The 14,320-nt window shown below is 37.8% G+C and overlaps 1 protein-coding gene across 4 annotated transcripts in view; it reads right to left on the minus strand.

The window, feature by feature from the left end:
- Positions 1–14,320, minus strand: part of LOC126471109 (filamin-A) — a 531,904-nt gene that overhangs the window by 218,680 nt on the left and 298,904 nt on the right. For all 4 annotated transcript variants that reach the window (XM_050099189.1, XM_050099187.1, XM_050099188.1 and 1 more), the window contains 6 exons: positions 13,729–13,902; positions 13,154–13,318; positions 12,670–12,842; positions 11,886–12,042; positions 11,578–11,707; positions 11,311–11,467 (listed from right to left, as the gene is read on the minus strand). In XM_050099189.1, the coding sequence (XP_049955146.1) occupies positions 11,311–11,467; positions 11,578–11,707; positions 11,886–12,042; positions 12,670–12,842; positions 13,154–13,318; positions 13,729–13,902 (956 nt within the window). The remainder of the gene's footprint in view (positions 1–11,310; positions 11,468–11,577; positions 11,708–11,885; positions 12,043–12,669; positions 12,843–13,153; positions 13,319–13,728; positions 13,903–14,320) is intronic.

Raw genomic sequence — 14,320 nt, forward strand, 5'->3', positions numbered from 1 at the left:
ATAAAACAAATATCCTGTACATTGTCACTGAAGTGGGCATAGATTACATCAGAGTTAAGTATTCAATATTAAAGTGTTTTACTAAAGTTAGTTAATATTTTATGTGCATTTTAGCACTCTCTCGACGTGCTCTTGAAGTATATGCAGGCTTTCTAAGAGACACAACAAATGGTGATGAGAGAAATAGTTTCATGTGGTTTTCTTCATGCTATCCATTGTCTGCTATGCAAAAATAGGCGACAATGCTGCTCCCACATTTGTTCCAGTTTTCAGAGACTTCCCTCACCTTCCTAAGTGGAGGGAGTTCTTTGTGTTCAGCTAGTCTCAGTGGCCACAATATTGTTATGTTCTTCTATCTAGTATTAAGTGTTTCACAATATCTGAGCCCCCATTAGCACTGTCTCTAAATGAAGCTGTTCAGTTTCAGGCACAGCAGACTGAACAACTGCTGCTCAGCGTACAACAGACGACAAAGTTACTGTCTCAACAAGCAGCACCACAGCCAGTAGCTGCACCCAAGTGTCACCAGTTTAATATCAAAGAAGAGGACTGGACTGGATTAGATTAGATTCAGTTTTCCTTCCAAAGACCCAAAAATCAGAAGATTCTCATGGGTGTCGAACAAGTCAAAAAATATGACATAAAAAACCTAAAACACCTGAATATAATACTCACTAACCTGATCATTTGTCGGGAGATTGTCAAATAGGTGAGTATATTACACTGAACTGGAACTGCTAATATTTACAGAATTAATATACTGTCAGAATGGAACACAGATAAACAGTTTTAATAAATGTATCATACAAACACCTTATCTTCACTTGTGACCAAATGCTGTCAAAACTGATATGTATCAGACATGTTTATTTAAGCTGATCAAACAGTCCCTGTTAAAATCTTCATCTATGGAGTAGGAATCGCCTATCAAAAAGTCTTTCAATCTCTGTTTAAACTGTGCTTTATCTGAAACCAAGTTTTTAATGGTTGCTGGCAATTTATTCAAAATGTGTGTTCCTGAATATTGGACCCCTTTTTGGACTGAGGTAAGTGATTTTAGATCTTTATGCAGTTTGTTCTTTTTCCTGATATTGATACTAAGAATTGAGCTATTGGTTGGAAGTAGATATATATTACTTGCAACAAATTTCATAAAGGAACAAAAATACTGAGAAGCAACAGTTAGAATACATAGTTCCCTAAATAGGTTTCTTCATGGTGTTCTCGAATTTACACCACAAATGAGTCTTATTACATGCTATAAACTTTTGCTCAGTTTGGCAAGTTATCCCAGAATATGATCCTTTATGGCATAATAGAAAGAAAGTAAGTAATAAAGTACGAAAGTTTTTTTATATTTATACCTCCTACATCTGACATCATTCTCACTGCAAATACAGACTTGTTCATGTGCTTCAGCAATTCTGTGGTGTGCCCTTCCCAATTGAATCTATTATCGAGTTGTAATCCCAGAAATTTAACACTGTCAACCTCTTTGAACTTCATATCTTCATATATTATACACATGCTGGAAGGAAATCTCTTCGATATTCTAAACTGCATATAGTGGGTCTTTTCAAAGTTTAACAACAGTGAATCAGCTTTAAACCATTTACTGATGCCAGTGAAAATTTCATTAGCTGCAATTTCTAAATCTGTACTTGACTTGCTACTTATTCCAATGTTTTTATCATCTGCAAACAAAACAAACTTAGCATTTCCCAATGTAACAGATGAGAGGTCATTAACGTACACAGGTGCCACTGTCAGAGTTGGTATTTATCATCTGTATATAAAATTATTTCCTGACTTTTCCAGACCATGTTAATTTTGAGAACTAGTTCAAAAACTCTGAGAGCCTTACAAGGCACAGACTCGTGCTGCCATGGCAAGATTTAAATTTTTTCATCTTCAGAAGCAGCCTGAATAGTTATTAAAACAGTGGATTGCTAGAAGTGTTACATAAAATGCCAAAGTTACACATGTTGTTCGTTAACAAAGGATTAGATTCTGTAGCTGCAAGTTTTTCCTTTCCTGAGGACATGAAACTTACAAATGATTCACAGTGCAGTGGTGGAAAGGTAAAGGTTAGTGAATCAAATTGATAACCAAAATACGAACAAATCCACTGCAAGTGAACCATGGTTATGTCTAGGGGAAGTTTTATCAGACTTCACAGTTGATATAAATACCTTCAGTGAAAAAAAATTGAGATTACACAGTATGAAATGGAACTACTCAGAATAGACATTGTGATTTTGTTAAGTCAGAGTGAGCATATCCTGAAAAACGAAGATTTATTTCCAAGGATTTATTTGAAATGAAATCGCCGATTGGAGACATCGTGCAACATGATTATTTACTCTCCAGTCAGGGATTACTTTACAGTGCACCATATAAACTTTTTGGTGGTTCATCCCAGTCCAGTAGAAATGGCTTTAATGATTGGAAACCATGTTAATTATAAAGTAACTAAATATGAAAATTCCAGTAAACATCATGATTGGATTGTAAGTTTCAAAGATAGGGGAAATACTCTATGCAGAGTTGAAAAACAATTTATTACTCAGTTACAAGAAGAAGTAAAGTATTGGTGAAATGTACTACAGAGAGTAATGGCTATAGCAAAAAAACTTTCTTCAAGGGTATTGCCATTTTGGGAGATAAATAAGAGTTTGGTTCCTTAAGAAATGGTAATTTCATGATATGTTCAAAGCTGATAGCTGAATTTAATCCATTCTTAGCAGGTCATATAGCTAAATAAAGAAACCCAGGTAAAGGAAGCAGCTCTAATTTATCATTTAGCACTTATGATGAAATTATAAATATTATGGTTAAGAATACCACAGAAGAAATCATAAAGGCAATATTTGATGAACAGTATTTCTCCATTGTTGTCAGTTTCACCCAGATTTTTCACTATGTTATCAGTTTAGTTACATTGTACAACATGTGAATAAAGATGGTGTACCTCAAGAGCAGTTTGTAGAGTTTATGAGAAATGCTGGGCATACCAGGAAAGAATTGACAGATACGGTATTTAAGTTCCCCAAATCCCATGAATTAGATATAAGCAACTGCCATCATCAAAGTTATGATAATGCTGCAAATATGGTGGGAATCTACTCTGGTCTACAAGCCCAAATCAAGTCCTTCAATTCTTTAGCATTTTTCATTCCTTGCTCCACTCATTCCCTGAATCTGGAAGGATCAAGTGCAATCACATGCTGTAAAATGGCTACTACATTTGTTGTACATATGAACAATTTACAAATTTTTGCATCTACAGAATGCTGGAAAATTCTACACTCACTTTTTGAAGATTGTAACTCGAATTTAATGTTTCTCTGCATCACAAGATGGTCAGCATGAGAAAATGCCTATTTGGAAAGCACCCAATAAAGCTCTTAAGTGCATTTATGAAGAGAAAAGTGAGAAAGCTATGATTAAATCAAAAGGAACACGAATATTGCAAAAGCTTATCTCTAAAGTTATTGCTTTCATGTCTATAATGTGGGGGAGTATTTTGGAATGTTTCAATGCAGTGAGTACAACACTAAAGTCAGAAGGAGTTGACATACCTGCAGTTACACAACAACTTGCATAACTCAATGAAACTAAAGAAATTAAAGAAGTTCTTTGATGGCTCAGACAGTCATAAAATGGAACTGTGGCTTGCAAATTGATGCTGAAGACCAACAATTTAATTATACTGGTCAGACTGCCCACAGAGCTCAATAAGCATCTTCATGTCTACAATGGATATTCTGAAAAGTTCTCATTCTTACCTAGTTTGAAAAAAATGCTCATTGATATAGTCTTTAATGCTGCACAACAGCTGCAGCATGTTTTTCTCAGAGGATATAGGGGAATCTTTAGGAACAAAACTTATTCATCTCAAAAGGTTCCCTTTAAGTTCCAGACATGAGAAACTTTTGTTGCCTGTCTTAAATAAAATGCTAAGAAAGGCCCGCTCTCTCTCTCTCTCTCTCTCTCTCTCTCTCTCTCTCTCTCTCTCTCTCTCCTCTCTCTCTCTCTCTCGATTTCTTCCTTAAATAACACATACCTACTACAGTAGTACAAGTTTATATGCAAACTAGCTCTGCAGATTATGAAGAAATTGAAGAAATGTATGATGAAATAACAGAAACTATTCAGATAGTGAAGGGAGATGAAAATTTAAGTCATGGGTGACTGGAATTCAATAGTAGGAAGGAAATGTAGTAGGTGAACTATGGATTGGGGCTAAGAAATGGAAGAGGAAGCCGCCTGGTAGAATTTTGCACAGAGCACAACTTAACCATAGCTAACACTTGGTTCAAGAATCATAAAAGAAGGTTGTACATGTGGAAGAAGCCTGGAGATACTGACAGGTTTCAAATAGATTATATAATGGTAAGACAGAGATTTAGGAACCAGGTTTTAAATTGTAAGACATTTCCAGGGGCAGATGTGGACTCTGACCACAATCTACTGGTTATTAACTGTAGATTAAAACTGAAGAAACTGCAGAAAGGTGGGAATTTAAGGAGATGGGACCTGGATAAACTGACTAAACCAGAGGTTGTACAGAGTTTCAGGGAGAGCATAAGGGAACAATTGACAGGAATGGGGGAAAGAAATACAGTAGAAGAAGAATGGGTAGCATTCAGGGATGAAGTAGTGAAGGCAGCAGAGGATCAAGTAGGTAAAAAGACGAGGGCTAGTAGAAATCCTTGGGTAACAGAAGAAATATTGAATTTAATTGATGAAAGGAGAAAATATAAAAATGCAGTAAATGAAGCAGGCAAAAAAGAATACAAACATCTCAAAAATGAGATCGACAGGAAGTGTAAAATGGCTAAGCAGGCATGGCTAGAGGACAAATGTAAGGATGTAGAGGCTTACCTCACTAGGTGTAAGATAGATACTGCCTACAGGAAAATTAAAGAGACCTTTGGAGAAAAGAGAACCACTTGCATGAATATCAAGAGCTCAGATGGAAACCCAGTTCTAAGCAAAGAAGGGAAAGCAGAAAGGTGGAAGGAGTATATAGAGGGTCTACACAAGGGCGATGTACTTGAGGACAATATTATGAAAATGGAAGAGGATGTAGATGAAGATGAAGAAGATGAAATGGGAGATATGATACTGCATGAAGAGTTTGACAGAGCACTGAAAGACCTGAGTCGAAACAAGGCCCCGGGAGTAGACAACAGTCCATTAGAACTACTGACAGCCTTGGGAGAGCCAGTCCTGAAAAAACTCTACCATCTGGTGAGAAAGATGTATGAGACAGGCCAAATACCCTCAGACTTCAAGAAGAATATAATAATTCCAATCCCAAAGAAAGCAGGTGTTGACAGATGTGAAAATTACCAAACTATCAGTTTAATAAGTCACAGCTGCAAAAATACTAACGTGAATTCTTTACAGACGATGGAAAAACTGGTAGAAGCCGACCTCGGGGAAGATCAGTTTGGATTCCATAGAAATATTGGAACATGTGAGGCAATGCTGACCCTATGACTTATCTTAGAAGCTAGATTAAGGAAAGGCAAACCTACATTTCTAGTATTTGTAGACTTAGAGAAAGCTTTGACATGTTGACTGGAATACTCTCTTTGAAATTCTGAAGATGGCAGGGGTAAAATACAGGGAGCGAAAGGCTATTTACAATTTGTACAGAAACCAGATGGCAGTTATAAGAGTCGAGGGGCATGAAAGGGAAGCAGTGGTTGGGAAGGGAGAGAGACAGGGTTGTAGCCTATCCCCGATGTTATTCAATCTGTATATTGAGCAAGCAGTGAAGGAAACAAAGGAAAAATTCGGAGTAGGTATCAAAATCCATGGAGAAGAAATAAAAACTTTGAGGTTCGCCGACGACATTGCAATTCTGTCAGAGACAGCAAAGGACTTAGAAGAGCAGTTGAACGGAATGGATAGTGTCTTGAAAGGAGGATATAAGATGAACATCAACAAAAGCAAAACGAGGATAATGGAATGTAGTTGAATTAAGTCGGGTGATACTGAGGGAATTAGATTAGGAAATGAGACACTTAATGTAGTAAAGGAGTTTTGCTATTTGGGGAGCAAAATAACTGATGATGGTCGAAGTAGAGAGGATATAAAATGTAGACTGGCAATGGCAAGGAAAGGGTTTCTGAAGAAGAGAAATTTGTTAACATGGAGTATAGATTTAAGCATCAGGAAGTCTTTTCTGAAAGTATTTGTATGGAGTGTAGCCATGTATGGAAGTGAAACATGGGCAATAACTAGTTTGAACAAGAAGAGAATAGAAGATTTCGAAATGTGGTGCTACAGAAGAATGCTGAAGATTAGATGGGTAGATCATATAACTAATGAGGAAGTATTGAATAGGATTGGGGAGAAGAGAAGTTTGTGGCACAACTTGACAAGAAGAAGGGATCGGTTGGTAGGACATGTTCTGAGGCATCAAGGGAACACCAATTTAGTATTGGAGGGCAGCATGGATGGTAAAAATTGTAGAGGGAGACCAAGAGATGAATACACTAAGCAGGTACAGAAGGATGTAGGTTGCAGTAGGTACTGGGAGATGAAGAAACTTGCACAGGATAGAGTAGCATGGAGAGCTGCATCAAACCAGTCTCTGGACTGAAGACAACAACAACAACAACCTATTTTAAATAACTTGTTTACAATTTTTCTGCTAAATGTTTCTTTAGAATTGGCCAGGTTTATTGTTGGGGTTTCAAAAAAATTTATTGGACCTATGGGCATAAAATCACCTAAATACAGAACTGGCTGTTCCCCTTGTTATATGTGAGCAGGTCGCTCAGGATCAACCCGTTTCTGCAAACCAGTGGGTGTCTCCCTTGAACATACTTAAAAAGCCATCAGGAGGTTTAAACCTGTGGGCTGATTTCAAAGCTGTGGTAGACCCACAAACTACCGTAGATTCGTTTCCTCCCTCACAAGCGGAAGAATTGATGGACAGATTGGGACAGGGCAAATTCTTTTCCTAGACTGATTTACACGAGACATGTTTGGAGTTACCACTGGACAAGCAATCCAGATAATATTTTGAGATCAACACATACCTGGGATTGTTTCAGCTCCTGTTGGTTTTCAATGGCTCCTGGAAAACTTAACATTCAAAGTCTTTTCATGTATCAACTATTTGGATAATAATGTCACAGGTTTGTATGCCTGATGAACATTTGTCAAATTCAGAGTGTTCGTTTAACATGCTTGCTGCGGCTGGCTTAAAAGATCTGCCAGTGCCCCATAACATCAAAGAGTCACAGGCCATCATGGGGAAATTAACCTGTTAATTTTCTTGCAGATGCTGGACAAATTTCTGCTATACTGGACTGCCTGCACCAGAAAAGGGTTTATTTTGTGTGATCCCATAAATGTCAGGATACATTTCAGCAGTTAAAGGAAACATTGTTCAGTGATCATTGTCTGATTCACTTTGATCCAGCTTTGCTTGTTGTGTCAGCTGGAGATGCATCTTTTTACTGGATTAGAGCTGTGCCCTCCTACAGGACTGGTTCATCCAATAGTCCCACTGCTTTTACCTCAAAAACTTTCAACAAAGTACAGTGCAGTTACATTTAACATGAAAAAAGAGCACTCACCATTATCTATGGTATTACCAAGTTTCAGCAATATCTGTAAGGCCAAACATTCTATTTGATTATAGATCATTGGCCTTTAACAGCTCATTTCAATCTTACCATGCCTGTCCCTCCACTTACACTGAAAAAATTGCAACATTGAGCTCTGTTATTGTCAAATAATCAATACAAGTTGTTGCACAGGTCCATTACTCAACACTGGGAAGCCAACTTCTTGTCTCTGATACTAGTTAATACTAACAGACCATTTGATTTGTCTGAGAAATCACATTATCAAATTTATTCCCAAGCTTTTGATATTCTTCAAAATTTTCCTCTCAGTTTTTGGCATACTGCTGGAGCATATGCTTTTGACCCAGCTCAATGGGTAGTTTAGCAATACAGGCATCATGGGTGGCCACATAGTTTGAAAGAAATTCTCCAACCAGTCGTTCGTTACTACTTTTTGCACCATCGTGCACTGTCTATGCAGTCAGATGTTCTGCAGTTACATACAGAGAATGGCAATGCATCAGTTGTAATTCCTCACTCACTCCAGAAGGAAGTGTTGTCATTGTCACACAAAGGTCACTGGCGTATAGTTCACCCAAAGCAACTCACCGAATGCCATTGTATTTGGCGCGGCACGAATGCCCAGATTTAGCAGATAACCTCTCATCGCAATGGTTGTCCAGAGCAGCAGTCCACTCTGTCACAATGCTTTTTGCAGTGAAAATATCTGTTCTGACCATAGCAAAGTATACACATTGATTTTGCATGTCCATTCTAGAACATGCAAGGGTTATTCGTGGTAGACACATACAGTAAGTTTCCTTTTGTATTCCCCACGACATTCGTCACTACTGCTAGTACTTTATCAGCTTTCTCCTCTATTTTCTGTCATCTCTAAGGTATTCCCAAGGTCCTTGTCTCGGATGACAGACCACAGTTCACGTCAGCCAATTTTCAAGTTTGTGCTGACAACAGCATACAGAATGTAACTACTACTTCTACTACTTCTCACCAGAGTCTAAAGGTGAAGATGAATGGTTCATTTCAATATTCCAAAGGCACACAGCAAAACTCCATTCCTCCCACACATGGGAGCAAGATTAAAGATGGCTTCTTTCCATGAGAAGGGAAATCATGGTAGAATTATTATGTGGTCATCACTGTATCCTGTTGCATCTCATACAGCCACCACAGAAACCGTTCGCTCCGCCAGACCAGAAAGCTTCAGCTATTGGATGACGTTTTCTTCAAAATTTATGGCAAGAAATAGCATTGAATGCACAGTGTCATCACACAAGTGTTTAACTGTTCATCTGAAGCTATTTAAGGTTCCTCTGGGCTGCACTGGCACCACCAGAACAAGCTGATCAGTGATTCTGCTGCAGAACTTTTGCCCACAGATCCAGCATATCTGCCTTTCCACCCATCGCAGTCAGTGCGCCCAGAGCAGTGCCAATGGAGATCAATGTCTGGCCACTGCCAGATGGTCCTGCAACCACAGCCAATGCCCATGAGGGTGCTGCCTCCAGGTAGCTGTCAGAAGGGAGTTCCATCGACTGTCCTACTGACCACAGTATTTACATCCGTGGATGCAGGTGTGCACCTTGCGACCAGTTTGGTTTTTTGGTAGGTGTTCCCTGTCACTCACAAGAGGTGGATACCAGGGTGCAGACAGGGAGCTTCCACCAGCTGCTGCTACAGTCCCTGTCTTCTAATCGTCCACATTCAGGCCTCCCTTCACCCCCCCCCCCCCCCACTGTTGTCACGACTCTGTACTACACGACAACAATGCAGAGGTTTGTGTGTGTTTGGGGGGGGGGGGGGGGGGACAGGCAGGAATGTGGTGTTGCCTGAAGAGTGGGATCCCAGGTTATAGCTGGTACCTCATGACAGAACCATAGGCTAAAGACAGTTGCTGCTAGACAGAGTCGTGGACAAGAGACACTGGTGAAGACACGCACTCAAGAGGTTCCACATGCAGCTGCTGCTAGAAATGTACCTACAGCAGAGTGGAGCACCACTCGCCTCACTTAGTGATAGCCACTAGGAGATCAGCAGCATTGTAGCTCAGATCCAGCAGTGGTAGTGTTATTAATCATAACTATGTACCAAAGTTTATACTTAAATGTGCATTAATATGTGACTGTCATTTAGTAGTGTTCAACATTATAACAGTTATTCTTGTCTTCTGTGACAGTAATAAATACATTGAGTCATTGAAGTGGACGCTGACTGCATGTAAGTAAAGTACTCAATATTGAAGTGTTTTAGTGATGTCAACTAATATTTCATGTGTGTTTTAGTCCCTGTTCAGCTTCCTCTTTAAATAAATCTAGACTTCCTATGATAAGTAATACAATACCTCTATTATTGTGAGAATTGTTACAATCTGAATATTTTAGGGGAGCAGGTACCTTTAAAAGGCTGCTGTTTTTCTTGTTGAGTAAATTAATTTAGCTTTAAATACTGCTCACTTTTTCTTTATATATTCTTACAACCTAAGGTTTTCCATTCTTAAAATGCTAGCCCACTATCTCAACAAGGTCATGAAAGACATTAAATTCCATAAAACAACTAAAAATGTAGAAAGATTACATTAATGTTGAAATTTCTCACCCATAATACAGCATATAGGGAAAACCCAGTACCAGGAAAATGTATTTGATTAGTAGTACACTTGGACATCTTTCAAGGACCAATTATTGCAAATAATATAATTGCAATGAAGACTGGGGAATTTATGAGAGGTGTTCAAAAGAAAAGGCACAAAAGAACACTGTGGGTATAATTGTTATCTTTATTCAAAAATAATCACCAGAAACCTGAGCATAACTATCCCGCTGTTTCAAAAGACGAAGGATTCCCTGTTACCAGAATTCCCATGGCTGTGACAAGAGCTAGTCCTTCACTATGCCCTTTAGTTCATCATCCGAGTTTAAGCGCTTCCCTCTGAGATGTTTGTTTGGTGTAAAAAAAACACATGGAAGTCACAGGGTGATATATCAGGGCTCAAGCTGCTCCCACTTGAACTTAGTCATTGCACTGCGTGTGAACTTGGAAATGTGCATATATGCATTATCGTGTAGCAGAATGACTCACTCCATGAGCAGCCAAGGCTGTTTGCTCTTTATGAACTCACGTAGGCTATGGAGTGTCTCATGCTACACTTCCCTGTTAACGGTTTCTCCGTGTTCAAGGAATTCAACAAGTATTGGACCCTGGACATAAATAAATAAATAAAGATGGTGAGCATCCCCTTGCCTGCTGAGGACACAGCTTTGAATTTTTTGGGGGTAGGCAATGACACATGCTTCAAATAACTTATGGGAATGCAGTCGTGTGGCACAATTGACAATGCTGTCAACAACATCCTTCAGTTGCTTTCCTGTAAGTTACATGAACATTATATACTCTGGGAGAAACTCGGGCCTCACAACACGTGCTTCAATTGCAAACATGTCTTACTACACTAGCCAAAAGTGGCAGACACAAATTTCAACCAGTTCTGTTGTTACTGCATTCTGTGCCTTTTCATTTGAACATTCCTTAAAAATTACTGTATTACAATTTTCTAAGGTAAACAGTATTAAACTTTAATATTCAGTTTATTTCATTCAAGAACCTATTACTTCCATTTTAACACAATGGGCTGGCACAGTGGACACACTGGACTCACATTTTGGAAGACAAATCATTTTGTATTATTGTTACTCACTTTGACTTGTACTTCAAGATCACCATAACCAGCTTGACTAGTGTCAATAGTGAATTCTGCAGGAATTGATGCTGGAATTCCTTTGCCTGACACACCAGGACCATCTACTTTCACACGCTCTGGTTCTGCAGGAGGTCGCACTTTAATCTGGAAGGGGCTGCAATTTTAACGAAGACCATTAATAAGTAAGATAATCACTATCCCAAAGCAAATGTATAAGAAAACAAAAAACATTACGCTTAATAGTCAACATCTGTGTTAACACACCTGTTTTGAATGTCTTTTCCATCCCACGTTATCCTGCCTTTCAGTGTGCTTCCTTCTGGTGGTGGCAGATATGTGACTTCGTAAATGCCACCTCCGAGATCTGTGATCACTGGCTGGTGTTGCAAGGGTCCTTGATAAAAAAAAAGTCATTACATACTCTAGTTTAGAATTTGGAAATTAATTTAATAAACAAAAACAAACTTAACTGCTCCATCAAGTTGTCTTAAATACAGAATGAATACTGTTTGATGACCTTAAATACAACACAGGTATGATTTTTCTCCCCTGAAATATACTTGTCCCCTTACCTCTTTCTGACCTCAGCTTAACATCCAGAGGTGCTTTACCAGATTTTGAAGCATCTATTTTGAAAGACACTGGGATATCAGCCCTACATTTATTGGGATCCAATCCAGGACCATAAGCTTTCACAGCAGAAGCATCCACACTTTTCTCAACAGGCACCTGCAAACAGTAGATTCCTTCTTCACATCTTTACATCATTTTGCAGCCATCTCAAAAATAAAAATGAAGTCAATTCCTGACATTAAAGATTTGGTTAAAATGTTTACTATTAGTATGTTGTCATTTCTTAGCGAACTCAAATGTGTGTTCGCTGTAGTTCTCCTCTCATTGTCTTGTAGTGACATTGTGTGAGGGGGGTTGTAACACAAGAGGAGCAAAATATGAGAAATAAGCAATAGTGGGATCCTGTTATCCAATTAGAAAGTATTTTCATAATGCAAAGATGACGAGAGGCATCTACATTTCCATTTATTATACAGTAGAGCTACTTATCAGATATTCCAATGACATCACTATATTAAAAAAGTAACGAGAACTTTTAATCTTACACTAGGCTACCAACTTCAGAATAGAACAAAAAGTTTTTAATGCTGTAATGCTCATCCTGCAAGAACCAAACAAGGAAATAATCCTGTTTTAACAATAAATTTACTTTTAACACACTTCTGATGAAAAAATACATGACTGTTCCTTAAAAGTGTAGCTGTAATTTGTCTATGGAATCGAGGACAAAATTAATGCATTGACCTTCTCGTTTCTGACAATGACAATAAACTTTAAATTTACCTTAAAGGGTGAGCCAGGAATGTGCTGATCAGCAAATTTAATACTGACATCATAATCTCCTGGTTCAGATGGTATATATTCCACTGAACATGATCCGTCCCTATTATCTTTGCATGTCATTTTCGCTTCTGAAGGCCCTTCTATAGCTAGACCCAGACCACCTGTTCCTGCTCCTAATGAAAAAAAAAAAAAAAAAAAAAACAAACAAACAAACAAAACATCAACTAAAAGGAATGGTGGCACTCTTTTACTACTAACAGAAGAATTGCCTATGCTGCAAGTCCACACTAGAATCATCTACTGCTATAGCAATTGAAAGACCATATGTTAATATAGTTCAGTGTAGAAACACTTCTGAACTTAAGTATATATGAAAAGTTTATAATACACTTCCCTTATTCTCTTTGGTATTAGAAACATTGCTTGCAATTAATGGTAAGCTTGATGTGAAGAATGTTTGCACCTGTATGCTAGTTAAACTTACCTTTAGTTTCTACTGTGAAGACGTTAGGTTTATCAACCAAACCCATTTCAAGACCAGGGCCAAATGCTCTGCATTTCTTTGGATCACTGCCTCTCCTAACATTAACAACAAATGGTGATCCTGGGATTGGTAAACCATCATATAATATATCAATTGTGTGACGACCTAGACAAAATTAGAAAGCTTTTAGTTATTTCCTGATCCACATACACTGAGAACCTACTACAGTAGGCTGCTCTTTATCAAATATGAAAAATCTGCAGTCTTCTTTATTATTAAAGACTAGTATGTCTCCATTACTTTATTTACTTTATTAAAATAAAACTCCTTCCTTGTGTAATTGTCCTCATCTTGGGTGCTTGCAGGAATCCCTCTCACAATACCGATTTAACATAAATTTCCAAATACTTTTACTTTTTTATTGCAGCAGATTATGATACTTCAATTTCAGTGGCATTTTGAAATTTTTTCTGTAAAAGCAACTCACTAACATGTGAAACCCTCATCTGTGCGATATTTATACAATTTTTGCTTTCTTTTACTATGAGAATAAGGAGGAATTATATCAGCCTTACCTTCCTCAAATGGTGTATAGCTGATTCTGTATGTTCCATCAGCCATTGGAGTGATAAGATTTTCAGTCTTTGTTCCAGATGGATTAGTAATTGTACAGGTGACCTTTCCATCATCTCTCTTTGCAATAGCACGTGAATCAACCACAAAATCAGTTGGCGAATCCACAAATACACCTAAAATCACATATCAAATTATGATAATTTTTTGGGTTATGTCTACAATAATTTCTGATGGCAGCAACACATCTTGAATAACAATAATTGTATGATTGAAAGAGTTCATCAATGGAAATAGAATCAGTGTTATGAGAGGAATTAATCAAGTAGCTAAATTTTCATTAAAATCAAAATGATAAAAGTTGGAACTTAAGTATTGAAAAAGTCATGCAGTTAGTGAACTTCCTACAAAAAGCAAGCTGTAACACTTTAAAATAAAGAAAATTAATAATATCATTAGCAATTTTAACACACTAACAGCACAGAGTTATTCTAAGTGTCCGTTAGCTCTAACTAAAATTAAACACCAATTAGAATTGTAAAACATCTCATGACATTTATCATTCAACAGCATTCATCAGAGGGCTGAGAGAAG

Source organism: Schistocerca serialis, chromosome 3 (assembly GCF_023864345.2).
Source record: "Schistocerca serialis cubense isolate TAMUIC-IGC-003099 chromosome 3, iqSchSeri2.2, whole genome shotgun sequence".
In the NCBI taxonomy this organism is placed as follows: Eukaryota; Metazoa; Arthropoda; class Insecta; order Orthoptera; family Acrididae; genus Schistocerca; species Schistocerca serialis.